Source organism: Triticum dicoccoides, chromosome 5A, assembly GCF_002162155.2.
Source record: "Triticum dicoccoides isolate Atlit2015 ecotype Zavitan chromosome 5A, WEW_v2.0, whole genome shotgun sequence".
In the NCBI taxonomy this organism is placed as follows: Eukaryota; Viridiplantae; Streptophyta; class Magnoliopsida; order Poales; family Poaceae; genus Triticum; species Triticum dicoccoides.
Genome location: NC_041388.1, coordinates 452,447,098 through 452,462,178, shown reverse-complemented (window position 1 = coordinate 452,462,178; position 15,081 = coordinate 452,447,098). Strand labels below are relative to the sequence as shown.

The following is a 15,081-nucleotide window of genomic DNA, read 5'->3' as shown; positions in this document are numbered from 1 at the left end:
CCCGAGAACACCGTCCCGCGCCGGAACGCCACGGGTAGAGGAGAGGAAAGACGCCCCGCCGCCGCCGTGTCGACCGGGCTTTGCCCGTCAGCACCTGCCGGCGGCGGCGGGGGAGGGAGGTAGGAAGGTGGGGTCTGGAGGAGGGGCGGCTAGGGTTCCCTCCCGTCGCTCGCGGGAGCGAGCCGGGAGGGTCGGGAGCCTTTTTCGTCACGAGTTCCTTTGTGTTCGGTTCGTCAAAAATCTTTGCTAAATCCCTTTCTCCTAATCACATATACAAGCATCTAGTAATCTCGGGGAGGGAAGAAAGTAGCCCCGAACTGGTCAGAGTAAGAAAGTTGCTATTAAAATAGTCCATGGACAGGCCCAACGAGAACTATGTACAGCAGAACCCAACATTGGTCAAGTGAGAACGTACCTAGTGCAGATGATGCACCCTTTGCCTCCCCAGTAATTGAATTGAGAAGAGATGGCAACTATCTCTTGACCAGTGCCACATTTAAAAAAAACTTTTATTACATCAAATCAACCTAGACTCTCGCTTTATTCGGATTCTGCTAAGGGCACGGGTATAGAGTATGTATCTCTTGTCTTATCTTTTCTTACGAAAGTAGAATTGCCAAATGAGGTGGAAATAATTTTTTTGGGGGGGTTTAATTATTTTTCTTATGACTCAGAAGTCTTCTCCTCCATCTCACTCCACTACCACCGTGGGTTTTTTATTTTTAGAAATGGAGGAGGACCCTCGGCCTCAGCATCTGGACGATGCATGCAGTCACTTTATTAATTATTCACACAAGACCTTATAAAGTCATACAACAGTAAGACTAAAGCCACCGTCTAGGCAACATCTGTTGCTACTCCTATCTAGTTGATATAGGGATGCTGATAGTTTGGGCCTAATACCAAACAGACCTCGCAGCCAAACCTAACATCTAAGACCTGTGGTCCCAACCAGGACGCCTGCCGGGTATGGAGCACCCACCAGTCCGACGCACTCCTCAACCAGGACGCCTGCCGTGTATGAGGCCGCCGCAGCCACCTGCCACCAATCCATCTTCAATGTTGTACCGCTGCATCTACCTTGCCCGGTCTAGCTGCGGTCGACGCCACCACGACGTCAGACAACACCACCATCCTGCGCTCGTCTATCACCACACGCCCACCAGCGAGACCCCGCTGCTCGATGCCGCTGAGACCCGCTGTTGTTGACGTGCCAGATGCCACGCCGCTCCTCCGGCGCGAAACACCACCTGCTGCCACTGGTCCCATCCCCTCCGCCTGCAGTTCCTCAAACTGAGCACCCAAACGTCTCAGACGGCGCCTCCAAGAAGGGTACAACACACGTAGTGCCGTCGTCGCCCAATCTAAGGAGATTTAGGGTTTTCACCCGGGAATGGGGTTGGGGCGGAGGGCAGGGACCTCGACGGCGCCTACAAGTAGGAGAACGGCGACCCTAGTCGTCGCCACCGTCGGGATGAATGAGTCATCCAGAGTTTCCTTTGGTCCGATGTCACCTCTACCAGCCCCCGCGAACGCACCGAGGCCGATGACCGCGATCATATATGCCACCAAGTGCGGCGGGAGAGAGCTTGTAGTGCGGAGGAGATCCACAGGTGACTCACCGCCCACGCGGTCAAGACGCCGTCCATCCACCACCCGTGAACATCGCTAGCTGAGGGCACCATCGCCCCCGGTCCAGGTTCCTCCATGAAGGCCGGAGTGGCGAGATCCGCCGCGAGCGACGAGATCCGGCATCGCGCGGCCGACGCCATCGCCCAAGCCCGCCGTCGACCGATCCCGCTGCCGCCGGGAGCCCGCACGCTGCCGGGAGTCCGACACCCATGGATCTGAGCACCCGTGCTCCGCCGCGAGTCCACCGCCTCCGGGATCCGCCACACCATTGGGAGGGCCACACCCCGTGGATCAGAATGCCCGCGCCGCCATGGATCCGGGAACGGGAGGAGAGACCCTCCATCGCCGCCGTCGCACGCACGGGCTTTGCCCGGCGCCGACCATCGACAGCGGCGAAGGGGGAGAAGGGCGCTGGAGGGACTAGGCGGCACCGGCGGCGGAGCCCTCCTGAGTAGCCCGCAGGGGAGGCGATGCGAGAGGGATGCGAGAGCCCACTACCATCGTGGGTGGCTAGCTAATATTGTGTTTGGGTTTGATAACCCACAAGTATAGGGGGTTGCAACCGTTTTCGAGGGTAGAGTATTCAATCCAAATTTATTGATTCGACACAAGGGGAGTCAAAGAATATTCTTAAGTATTAGTAGCTGAGTTGTCAATTCAACCACACCTGGAAAACTTAATATCTGCAGCAAAGTATTTAGTAGCAAAGTAGTATGGAAGTAGCGGTAACGGTGGTAAAGGTAACAGTAGCAGTTTTATAGTAATTGTAACAGTGGCAGCGGTAAAGTAACTAAGCAAAGATCAATATGTGAAAAGCTCGTAGGCAACGGATCAATGATGGATAATTATGTCGGATGCGATTCCTCATGCAACTGTTATAACATAGGATGACACAGAACTAGCTCTAATTTATCAATGTAATATAGGCATGTATTCCGAATATACTCATACGTGCTTATGGAAAAGAACTTGCATGACATCTTTTGTCCTACCCTCCCGTGGCAGCGGGGTCCTATTGGAAACTAAGGGATATTAAGGCCTCCTTTTAATAGAGTACCAGACCAAAGCATTAACACTTAGTGAATACATGAACTCCTCAAACTACGGTCATCACCGGTAAGTATCCCGATTATTGTCACTTCGGGGTTAACGGACCATAACACATAATAGGTGACTATAGACTTGCAAGATAGGATCAAGAACTCACATATATTCATGAAAATATAATAGATTCAGATCTGAAATCATGGCACTCGGGCCCTAGTGACAGGCATTAAGCATAGCAAAGTCACAACAACATCAATCTCAGAACATAATGGATACTAGGGATCAAACCCTAACAAAACTAACTCGATTACATGATAAATCTCATCCAACCCATCATCGTTCAGCAAGCCTACAATGGAATTACTCACGCACGGCGGTGAGCATCATGAAATTGGTCATGGAGAAAGGTTGATGATGACGATGGCGATGGATTCCCCTCTCCGGAGCCCCGAACGGACTCCAGATCAGCCCTCCCGAGAGAGATTAGGGCTTGGCGGCGGCTCTGTATCGTAAAATGCGATGAATCCTTCTCTTTGGATTTTTTCTCCCCGAACATGAATATATAGAGTTGGAGTTGAGGTCGGTGCTACCTCTGGAGCACTGCGTTGATTTTCCCTTGAAGAGGAAAGGGTGATGCAGTAAAGTAGCATAAGTATTTCTCTCAGTTTTTGAGAACCAAGGTATCAATCCAGTAGGAGATCACGCTCGAGTCCCACGCACCTACACAAACAAATAAGAACCTCGCAACCAACGCGATAAAGGGGTTATCAGTCCCTTCACGGTCACTTGCGAGAGTGAGATCTGATAGATATGATAAGATAATATTTTTGGTATTTTTTGATAAAGAGAAATAAAGATGCAAAGTAAAATAAACGCCAATAGAAATAACTAAGTGTTGGAAGATTAATATGATGAAAGATAGACCCCGGGGCCATAGGTTTCACTAGTGGCTTCTCTCAAGAGCATAAGCATTACGGTGGGTAAATGAATTACTGTCGAGCAATTGATAGAATTGAGCATAGTTATGAGAAAATCTAGGTATGATCATGAATACAGGCATCACGTCCGCGACAAGTAGACCGAAACGATTCTGCATCTACTACTATTACTCCACACATCGACCGTTATCCAGCATGCATCTAGAGTATTAAGTTCATAAGAACAGAGTAATGCTTTAAGTAAGATGACATGATGTAGAGGGATAAACTCATGCAATACGATATAAATCCCATCTTTTTATCCTCGATGGAAACAATACAATATGTGCCTTACTGCCCCTGCTGTCACTAGGAAAGGACACGGCAAGATTGAACCCAAAGCTAAGCACTTCTCCCATTGCAAGAAAGATCAATCTAGTAGGACAAACCAAACTGATAATTTAAAGAGACTTGCAAAGATAAACCAATCATACATAAAAGAATTCATAGGAGATTCAAATATTGTTCATAGATAAACTTGATCATAAACCCACAATTCATCGGATCTCGACAAACATACCGAAAAAGAAGATTACATCGAATAAATCTCCAAGAAGATCGAGGCGAACTTTGTATTGAGATCCAAAGAGAGAGAAGAAGCCATCTAGCTAATAACTATGGACCCGAAGGTCTGAAGTAAACTACTCACACATCACCGGAGAGGCCATGGAGTTGATGTGGCCCTCCGTGATCAATGCCCCCTCCGGCGGAGCTCCGGAAAAGGCCCCAAGATGGGATCTCTCGGGTACAGAAGGTTGCGGCGGTGGAATTAGGTTTTCGTGGTGCTCCTGGATGTTTGAGGGGTACATGGATATATATAGAAGGAAGAAGTACGTCGGTGGAGCAACGAGGGGCCCACGAGGGTGGAGCGCCCGCCCAGGGGGGTAGGCGCGCCCCCCTGCCTCGTGGACTCCTCGATTGTTTCTTGACGCCAACTCCAAGTCTCCTGGATCATGTTTGTTGAGAAAATCACGTTCTCGAAGGTTTCATTTCGTTTGAACTCCGTTTGATATTCCTTTTCTTCTAAACCCTAAAATAGGCAAAAAAAACCCAGCAATTTGGGTTGGGCCTCCGGTTAGTAGGTTAGTCCCAAAAATGATATAAAAGTGTAAAATAAAGCCAATTAATATCCAAAATAGATAATATAATAGCATGGAGCAATCAAAAATTATAGACACGTTGGAGACGTATCTAGCATCCCCAAGCTTAATTCCTACTCGTCCTCGAGTAGGTAAATGATAAAAGAAGAATTTTTGATGTGGAAATCTTTCTAACATATTTCTCAATGTATTTTTTCTTTATTGTGGCATGAATGTTTAGATCCGAAAGATTCAAGATAAAATTTTAATATTGACATAAAAATAATAATACTTCAAGCATACTATGTCTTCTCAAAATAACATGGCCAAAGAAAGTTGTCCCTACAAAATCATATAGTCTAGTTATGCTCTATCTTCACCACACAAAATATTTAAATCATGCACAACCCCGACGACAAGCCAAGAAATTGTTTCATACTTTTGATTTTCTCAAACTTTTTCAATCTTCACGCAATATATGAGCGTGAGCCATGGATATAGCACTATATGTGGAATAGAATGGTGGTTGTGGAAAAGACAAAAAAAGAGAAGATAGTCTCACATGAACTAGGCGTATCAACGGGCTATGGAGATGCCCATCAATAGATATCGATGTGAGTGAGTAGGGATTGCCATGCAACGGATGCACTAGAGCTATAAGTATATGAAAGCTCAACAAAAGAAACTAAGTGGGTGTGCATCCAACTTGCTTGCTCATGAAAACCTAGGGCATTTTGAGGAAGCTCATCATTGGAATATACAAGCCAAGTTATATAATGAAAAATTCCCACTAGTATATGAAAGTGATATCATAGGAGACTCTCTACCATGAAGATCATGGTGTTACTTTGAAGCACAAGTGTGGAAAAGGGATAGTAGCATTGTGCCTTCTCTCTTTTTCTCTCATTTTTTTAATTTGGGCCTTCTCTTTTTTTATGGCCTCTTTTTTTCCTTCCGGAGTCTCATCCCGACTTGACATCCTTTCCTCACTTGGGACAATGCTCTAATAATGATGATCATCACACTTTATTGACTTACAACTCAAGAGTTACAACTCGATACTTAGAAAAAAAATATGACTCTATGTGAATGCCTCCGGCGGTGTACCGGGATGTGCAATGATGCATGAGTGACATGTACGAAGAATTATGAATGGTGGCTTTGCCACAAATACGATGTCAACTACATAATCATGCAAGCAATATGACAATGATGAAATGTGTCATAATAACGGAACGATGGAAAGTTGCATGGCAATATATCTCGGAATGGCTATGGAAATGCCGTAATAGGTAGGTGTGGTGGCTGTTTTGAGGAAGGTATATGGTGGGTTTAAGATACCGGCGAAAAGTGCGCGATATTAGAGAGGCTAGCAATGGTGGAAGGGTGAGAGTGCGTATAATCCATGGACTCAACACTAGTCATAAAGAACTCACATACTTATTGCAAAAATCTATTAGTTATCGAAACAAAGTATTATGCGCATGCTCCTAGGGGGATAGATTGGTAGGAAAAGACCATCGCTCACCCCCGACCGCCACTCATAACAAGGACAATCAATAAATAAATCATGCTCTGACTTCATCACATAACGGTTCACCATACATGCATGCTATGGGAATCACAAACTTCAACACAAGTATTTCTCAAATTCACAACTACTCAACTAGCATGACTCTAATATCACCATCTCCATATCTCAAAACAATTATTAAGTATCAAACTTCTCATAGTATTCAATGCACTTCTATGAAAGTTTTTATATTAAAGCAAATTTCCATGTTGTTCTAAAGGACTCTCAAAATAATATAAGTGAAGCATTAGAGATCAATTATTTCTATAAAATAAAATCACCACCGTGCTTTAAAGATATAAGTGAAGCACTAGAGCAAAAACTATATAGCTCAAAAGATATAAGTGAAGCACATAGAGTATTCTAATAAATTTCAAATCATGTGGGTCTCTCTCAAAAGGTGTGTACAGCAAGGATGATTGTGGTAAACTAAAAAGAAATGACTCAAATCATACAGGACGCTCCAAGCAAAACACATATCATGTGGTGAATAAGAATATAGCTTCAAGTAAAGTTACCGATAGACGAAGACAAAAGAGGGGATGCCTTCCGGGCCATCACCAAGCTTAGGATTTTTGGTGTCCTTGAGTTTTACCTTGGGATGCCATGTTCATCCCCAAGCTTAGACTCTTGCCACTCCTTGTTCCAAAATCCATCAAATCTTTACCCAAAACTTGAAAACTTCACAACACAAAACTCAAAATAGAAAATCTCGTGAGCTCCATTAGCGAAAAAAAACAAAACACCACTTCAAGGTACTGTAATGAACTCATTATTTATTTATATTGGTGTTAAACCTACTATATTCCAACTTTTCTATGGTTTATAAACTCTTTTACTAGCCAAAGATTCATCAAAATAAGCAAACAAGACACGAAAAACAGAATCTGTCAAAAAAAGAATAGTCTGTAGTAATCTGTAGCTAACGCAAACTTATGGAACCCTCAAAATTCTAAAATAAATTTATGTATGTGAGTAATTTATCTATTAATCATCTGCAAAAAGAATTAACTAAATAGCACTTTCCAAATAAAAATGGCAGCAATTCTTGTGAGCCCTAAAGTTTCTGTTTTTTACAGCAAGATCAAAAAGACTTTCCCCAAGTCTTCCCAACGGTTATACTTGGCACAAACACTAATTAAACACAAAAAACACAACCAAAACAGAGACTAGATAAATTATTTATTACTAAACAGGAGCAAAAAGCAAGGAATAAAAACAAAATTGGGTTGCCTCCTAACAAGCGCTATCGTTTAACGCCCCTAGCTAGGCATAGAAGCAAGGATAGATCTAGGTATTGCCATCTTTGGTGGGAAATTCTTCAATAAGACACCTATAACCTCTAGGATTTTCTTTATTTTTATTAATTATCAAACTCCTAGGCACAAAATCAAGAAAGTCATTTGTAGCAAACGGTTCCTTAATGAAGATTGGGATGAACAGTTATTGATTTTAAATCCACAGTTTCCTTACTAGAGGATTCACCCTTATTTTTAGGAACATAAATGAGGTTGGAAATTTTGGTAGGAGGATTTGGAGTATTTTTAATGGAAGAAAAATCGGACCCAAGTTGGTGATAATTCCCTCAAGTTTATCAATTTGTAGTAGAATCTTGATCTATTCTTTCATTAACTATGGGTTCTTTTTCCTTAAAACTTTTCAGAGTAACTCCCACCTTAGATCCATATTGGGTAATTTGGTTGTGGATCTTTTTATCCAAATTCTCAATCAACTCTACAGTAGCAACTTTATTCTCAATAATTTCAAGCCTTTCCATTACATGTTCCAAAGTTAACATAGTTCCATTAACCAAAAGAGGTGGTGAGCCAAACAAATCTATCATAGCATTATAAGAATCAAAAGTATGGCTTCCCAAGAAATTCCCTCCGGTAATGGTATCAAGAATATATCTATACCAAGGAGTAGCGCCTACATAAAAATTGCGGGGAAGAACAGAAGTAGATTGCTTCCTGGTAGATCTATTTTGAGCATTGCAAATTCTATACCAAGCGTCTTTTAGATTTTCTCCTTCCCTTTGCTTAAAATTAAGAACTTCATTCTCGGGAGACAATGGAGAAGATAGAGTACTAGCCATAACAACAAGGCAAGCAATAAAGCGACGAACGGAAAAGAGAGGGTGAGAGGAAAAGAGGGCGAATAAAACGGCAACGGTGAAGTGGGGGAGAGAAAAACGAGAGGCAAATGGCAAATAATGTAATGTGAGGGGTAAGAGTTTGTGATAGGTACTTGGTATGTCTTGACTTGTGCGTAGACTCCGGCAACGGTGCCAGAAATGGCTCGTTGTCAGGAGTCAAATCTTGACTTGACTTGGCGCGAATCTCCCCGGCAACGGCGCCAGAAATCCTTCTTGCTACCTCCTGAGCACTGCGTTGGTTTTCCCTTGAAGACGAAAGGGTGATGCAGTAAAGTAGCGTAAGTATTTCTCTCAGTTTTTGAGAACCAAGGTATCAATCAAATAGGAGATCACGCTCGAGTCCCACACACCTACACAAACAAATAAGAACCTCGCAACCAACACGATAAAGGGGTTGTCAGTCCCTTCACGGTCACTTACGAGAGTGAGATCTGATAGATATGATAAGATAATATTTTTGGTATTTTTATGATACAGAGAAATAAAGATGCAAAGTAAAATAAACGGCAATAGAAATAACTAAGTGTTGGAAGATTAATATGATGGAAGATAGACCCGGGGGCCATAGGTTTCACTAGTGGCTTCTCTCAAGAGCATAAGTATTATGGTGGGTAAACGAATTACTGTCGAGCAATTGATAGAATTGAGTATAGTTATGAGAATATCTAGGTATGATCATGTATATAGGCATCACGTCCGCGACAAGTAGACCGAAACGATTTTGCATCTACTAATATTACTCCACACCTCGACCGCTATCCAGCATGCATCTAGAGTATTAAGTTCATAAGAACAGAGTAATTCTTTAAGTAAGATGGCATGATGTAGAGGGATAAACTCATGCAATATGATATCAACCCCATCTTTTTATTCTCGATGGCAACAATACAATACGTGCCTTGCTGCCCCTGCTGTCACTGGGAAAGGACACCGCAAGATTGAACCCAAAGCTAAGCACTTCTCCCATTGCAAGAAAGATCAATCTAGTAGGCCAAACCAAACTGATAATTCGAAGAGACTTGTAAAGATAATCCAATCATACATAAAAGAATTCAGAGGAGATTCAAATATTGTTCATAGATAAACTTGATCATAAACCCACAATTCATCGGATCTCGACAAACACACCGCAAAAGAAGATTACATCGAATAGATCTCCAAGAAGATCGAGGAGAACATTGTATTGTGATCCAAAGAAAGAGAAGAAGCCATCTAGATAATAACTATGGACCCGAAGGTCTGAAGTAAACTACTCACACATCACCGGAGAGGCCATGGAGTTGATGTAGAGGCCCTCCGTGATCAATGCCCCCTCCGATGGAGCTCCAGAAAAGGCCCCAAGATGGGATCTCTCGGGTACCGAAGGTTGTGGCGGTGGAATTAGGTTTTCGTGGTGCTCCTAGATGTTTGGGGGGGTACGTGGATATATATAGGAGGAAGAAGTATGTCGGTGGAGCAACGAGGGGCCCACGAGGGTGGAGGGCGCACCCCCTACCTCGTGGCCTCCTCGATTGTTTCTTGACGCCCACTCCAAGTCTCCTGGACCACGTTTGTTGAGAAAATCACGTTTCCGAAAGTTTTATTCTGTTTGGACTCCGTTTGATATTCATTTTCTTCGAAACCCTAAAATGGGCAAAAAACAGCAATTTGGGTTGGGCCTCCGGTTAGTAGGTTAGTCCCAAAAATGATATAAAAGTGTAAAATAAAGCTCATTAACATCCAAAATAGATAATATAATAGCATGGAGCAATCAAAAATTATAGATACGTTGGAGACGTATCAGTCGGTGGAGCTCCAGGGGGCCCATGAGGCAGGGTGTGGGCCCCCTGGCCTTGATTATTTCGCCAGTATTTTTTATATATTCCAAAAATATTCTCCGTTGATTTTCAGGTCATTTCGAGAACTTTTATTTCTGCACAAAAATAACACCATGGCAATTCTGCTGAAAATAGCGTCACTCCGGGTTAGTTCCATTCAAATCATGCAAGTTAGAGTCCAAAGCAATGGAAAAGTGTTTGGAAAAGTAGATACGTTGGAGACGTATTAGGGTTCAAGATTAACAAGAGCCCCCGAGTTTAGAGATACTAAGGGGGTGGGAGCCAAGCCTTATCGAATACCTGACAATGCGTCTGGTCAGACCCTCCAAGAATGGTAAGCAATGGAGGTGGCCTAGCCGAAAACAGGAACTCTCTAAGAGAGATATTCGAGTGGTAGATCCTGCAATAGCTTTGGTTGTGTAGCAGAGGGGTAGGTATAGCAGCAATGGCAGAGACATGTCGGCGGTGACATGGGTCATGAAGTTGGGTTCCTTCCCTCACTATAGCAAAATTTGCATTGTTTAGTACTGTAGCTAGTGTTTGGCATCCGTCTTGCCTCACTACCGGACTGCCCCCCCCTAAGCCGACGGCCTCCAGCCGTCGGCATAGGCCCTCCACCGTCGGCTTAGGTCTATGCCGACGGCCATCGTCGGCATACACCCGTCGGCGTAGATCACGTCAGCGTAGTTGTGTCAGACTGTCGGCATAGTAAAGCCGTCGACATAGGCATATATGTCGACGGCGTCCGTACGGCCGTCGGCATATATACACCGTTGGCAGAGATTATCACCTGACGGCAACCGACGGCGCCGTCAAACACGCTGACGAACCGCGAGCTGCCACATGGTAGAGGTATGCTGACGGCCAGGCCGTCGGCATACCTCGGTCACGTGGCGGCCGCTGGGCGCTCCTGGACATAGCTATGTTGTTCTATTTTTTAAAATTTGCTCTGTTTTCTCTGTTTCAATTCAATTTGACAGCTTTAAAAACCATAAAATATGACAATATCCATATACACACAGAAATAAGATAGATCAATAGATCATCATCAAGTTCATCATCATAGAGATACTCAAGATCATCATCATCATCTAAAGATACTCAAGTTCATCATCTAAAGATACTAAAGTTCATAATCTAAAGATCCTCAACATCATCATCGTCGAAACACATCAGCCAAGAAAGCCACCGCCAAGACCGCCACCGCCAAGACCAACACCACTCTGCCAGATCGGAGTGATTGAGGTCGACGAAGCAGGAGTCGAGCCACCGGTCCCCTACATGTTTGAGAAGAGATTCTAAAGGTAAATATGATATGATAGTGTTGAATGAACGAGAACTAGTTTGTCAGCAGTTAGGCAAATGTACTACCGGAGTATCACTACCTAGTGCCACCCATTCATCGAACGTGGGAACGTGTGGGGGTTCTCCCGCAGGTGTTGGTGCGGGTCCCATTTGTGGTGGATCCGTGTGGTTAGTCCAAGACGCCAACATAGCCTGGATGTTAATTAAACAAGCAAATTAGAAGGTCAGAAGAAATGAAAGTGAAAAATTTAGCTTGGTTTTAAGAGGGCAAAACTAACCATCATCATCTGACGGTTGTAATCATCGTTTGCCTTCACTCGTTGCAAGTACTCCCGCACCTCGAGATTCCTATGCTCGACAAAGGCCTTATATGCCTACAAAATTTAGGTTGTTTTTAAGTGGGCAATGCTGAAAATAAACTGAGAAGGTTAGAGAGAAAGAAGATAAGAGGGAAGTACTTACAACATGCTGGCGGGCTAAGGGAGGCTGCGAACGCCCCGTACTCTCTAACAGGCTCGGTTGGTAGCCCGAAGCCTGGACCCGGTTGTCGGCATAGCTCTGAATAGGCTGACGGGCGTTGTCGGCATTGTTTCGGCCGTCGGGATAGCCCCCCTGTTCCGGTAGTGTCTGGGTCCTGCCCCGATCTTGATGCAACCATTGTATGGCGGGCTAGCATCAACACATTGAAGCCGGCTAACCAAAGTAGGGATTACGGGTGGAGGGTAATCAAACTTTTCTAGATAGTATATGCTAGCAGCGGTGATCCTTTTTTAGTAGCTGTGGAACTCAAGATACGTTGAATCAAGATCAAACAATTTAGAAAAAGATTTGCAGTCTAAAAAAATCATGTAGTGTTTTTCTTTCAGTTTTGCTAAAGTGCTCTAGATAGACTTTTTCTTTTCTTTGCGGCACACAAAGAAGTACACATTTTAGCATGTAGATATCTGTCAAAACTTCTAACTTGGGACTCCTGCAAAAATCTCCTATCGTGAAAATGGACACACATGCAAGTTCATGCGCCCACTCGTCCCAGCCTATCTATGGCATCGATCTCACTCCCTAGTGTCACCTATTTAGTGGTAACACTCGTGTAAGGTACATATGGAATGAAACCTCATCAAAAGCTCTTGTTCATCTTCTCACGGAACCTTCTGATGAACATTTAAGCAGCCTGGTCGATATCGTCGTCCATGTTGAATGCCAACTCCGCAGCCTCCTGGTTGCTCCTAATTGGATCCACCACCGAGGGCTCATCTTCATCATCGTCATTGTCGTCATACCCATAAGTGTAACAACAATTATCACCGTCGCTGAAGATCGGGTGAAGTGTCCAGTTAGGACAGCCACCAACACCATCATCTTCATCAAACTGTGCTAGATGGTGAAACAGATCATCAACCATCCCATGGCATGCCTGCCTCTCGACCTTGCGGACCAAGGTCTTGTGGTAGTCCACCTTGGCACCCTTCTCCTGATTTTCCACAATGAGAGTGTGGATCCTGTGAGAGATGGCGCCGATCGTGGCCATCCTGCGGTGGGGCGAGGTGAGGATGCGGAGCCTGGCCATGACGACGCCGGTCTTGCTTTTGCAGATAGCCGCCGCCTTCTTCAGGAGCACTGGGGCCTTGCCAATCTTCATCTTCATTTCTGAGAGGTGGCTAAGCTAGCAGCTGCTTCTCAATGGCAACAACTGAGGAGCTAGACTGCCTCAGGCTTGGCAAGCTGGTTTGAGAGTGAAGGCCTTGTTGAAGCTCTCCAAGGGTGTTGTTATATCCATGAAACCGAGAGCAACGCCACTAACTGTGCCGCTTATAATTTGGTAATGTTGTGATCATACTCTTGGTACTCCAAAGCGTGTTAAATGAAAATAGCATTTGGAGAAAACAAATTGAGCACATGCATGTGGAGTGATGAGCACTATAAGAATACTGAGAGTGGGAGTGATTAAATAAAGAAGCAACGGAAAGCTATAGCAATGTGATATGCGCGAGGAGTGATATGGAGAAAGTGTTACAGTATAATTAGGCCATAAAGGACACAGTGGGATCGAATTGTCTCCCCTAAATTATATACTTTGGCGGTCTCCGTTGCAGCCTTTTGTGACGCTTTGCCAAGCATGAGACTGTCACTCAAGCCATATTGGACTTAGAGTGGTCTCGGACAGCACGTTCTCCTTGCGCGCTTCACTGTGCGACAACAACCACATCAACAACGGGAACATGTTGTGCTTTTGAAGATTTGTAGCTTGTGGACAGGAAACGACAACTGATGCTGCAACACTCCTTTCTCAAAAGAAGAATAAATCGGTGCACGTCCAGCCCCGTTATTAGCATGAAATAAGAGTGGGGGCCCTCTCTGGTTTGAAGCAAAAAGATCTCAGCTAGCTAGCTAGTCTCAGTTTTAGAGGAATTAAAGGTGGTGCTATAGCTTGTCGCTTTGACTCCAGGTGTTCACTGTAGTTTTTTTTACTATTGCCCAAAATCAGGTATATATCTTGCATATTTGCATGCCAGCAGTGAAGCATCTCTACAGTTCACTGAATTCAAGGTGGGTTCGACGGTCCGATCAATAGGACCCATACCTCAATGTCACGGACATAAGTATGGCATATATGTTATTCAAATATTATCTGATCAAAACGGTGAAAAAACGGCCAACATGTTCCCCCATATTATTGCATTTCATCATTCACGCGTCGTGAAATGATGAGTTGAGTTGCAAGGGCAACAACATAAACCAAAAAACTGACGAAATACTTTCCTTCCTCGCTACATTGTAATCGTTGAGGTGGATGAATGGGTGTGCAATATATACATGACATATATGAATGAAATGGATATTCTACTAAATTTGTTGTCTATGTGCAATAAACTTATTATTAATGTGATGTATGTGACATGTTTGAAGTAGAATTTATATCATGTGCATGATGTGTATGAATTGGTGTGTGGTGTACTTATGTTGTGTCTACAGCACTCTGATCTTGTTCTTGCATGTCGAAGCTGCCTTCTTCAGGAGCTCCGTGCCCTTGCCAATCTTCATCTTCGATGCTGAGAGGTGCCAAACTGCCTATCAAGGACAACAAGTAGGGTTCTGTGGTAGCTCAAGCATGGCATGAGCAGACCACAGAGATGAGGCAAGATGTTTCAGATTCATGGGCCTTCTCCTGAGGCTCCAAGGTTGTATTTATAGTCAGAAACTCGGAATGCAAGTGCTTGCGTACAACTTTGCTCATGTCACGATCAAACTTTTCTAGCTCTCCCAAAGCATATGAAAGCAAGCTTGGAAAAAACAAGCATCGGTACGAAAAGAAGATCTGTAGAAAACAATTTGGCATGTGGAGTTAGCACTATGGGAATGTTGGGAGTGGAAAGCAAGCTAAAGATGCAAGAAAAGCTAGGAATGGGGAATGAAATGGAGGAAGTATTCCACTTGGGCCAGAAAAGACACATGCCCCAAGGTGTAGATTGGCTCTCTATGATCTCAACTTTCCAGT

At 44.1% G+C, this 15,081-nt stretch overlaps 1 protein-coding gene across 1 annotated transcript; it reads right to left on the bottom strand.

The window, feature by feature from the left end:
- Positions 1 to 12,630: 12,630 nt before the first annotated feature.
- LOC119297622 lies at positions 12,631 to 14,720 on the bottom strand. Its single transcript, XM_037575343.1, has 2 exons — positions 14,562 to 14,720; positions 12,631 to 13,164 (listed from the first exon to the last, which is right to left on the bottom strand). The coding sequence occupies exons 1-2, from the start codon at positions 14,625 to 14,627 to the stop codon at positions 12,748 to 12,750; spliced, it is 483 nt and encodes a 160-aa protein (XP_037431240.1). The 5' UTR covers positions 14,628 to 14,720; the 3' UTR covers positions 12,631 to 12,747.
- Between the last annotated feature and the right edge of the window lie 361 nt (positions 14,721 to 15,081).

Coding starts and splice junctions, on each gene's coding strand:
- LOC119297622 (XM_037575343.1), bottom strand. CDS start 14,627: ATGAAGATTGGCAAGGGCACGGAGCTCCTGAAGAAGGCAGCTTCGACA. Junction 13,165..14,561: donor CATGCAAGAACAAGATCAGA/GTGCTGTAGACA, acceptor TGCAAAAGCAAG/ACCGGCGTCGTCATGGCCAG.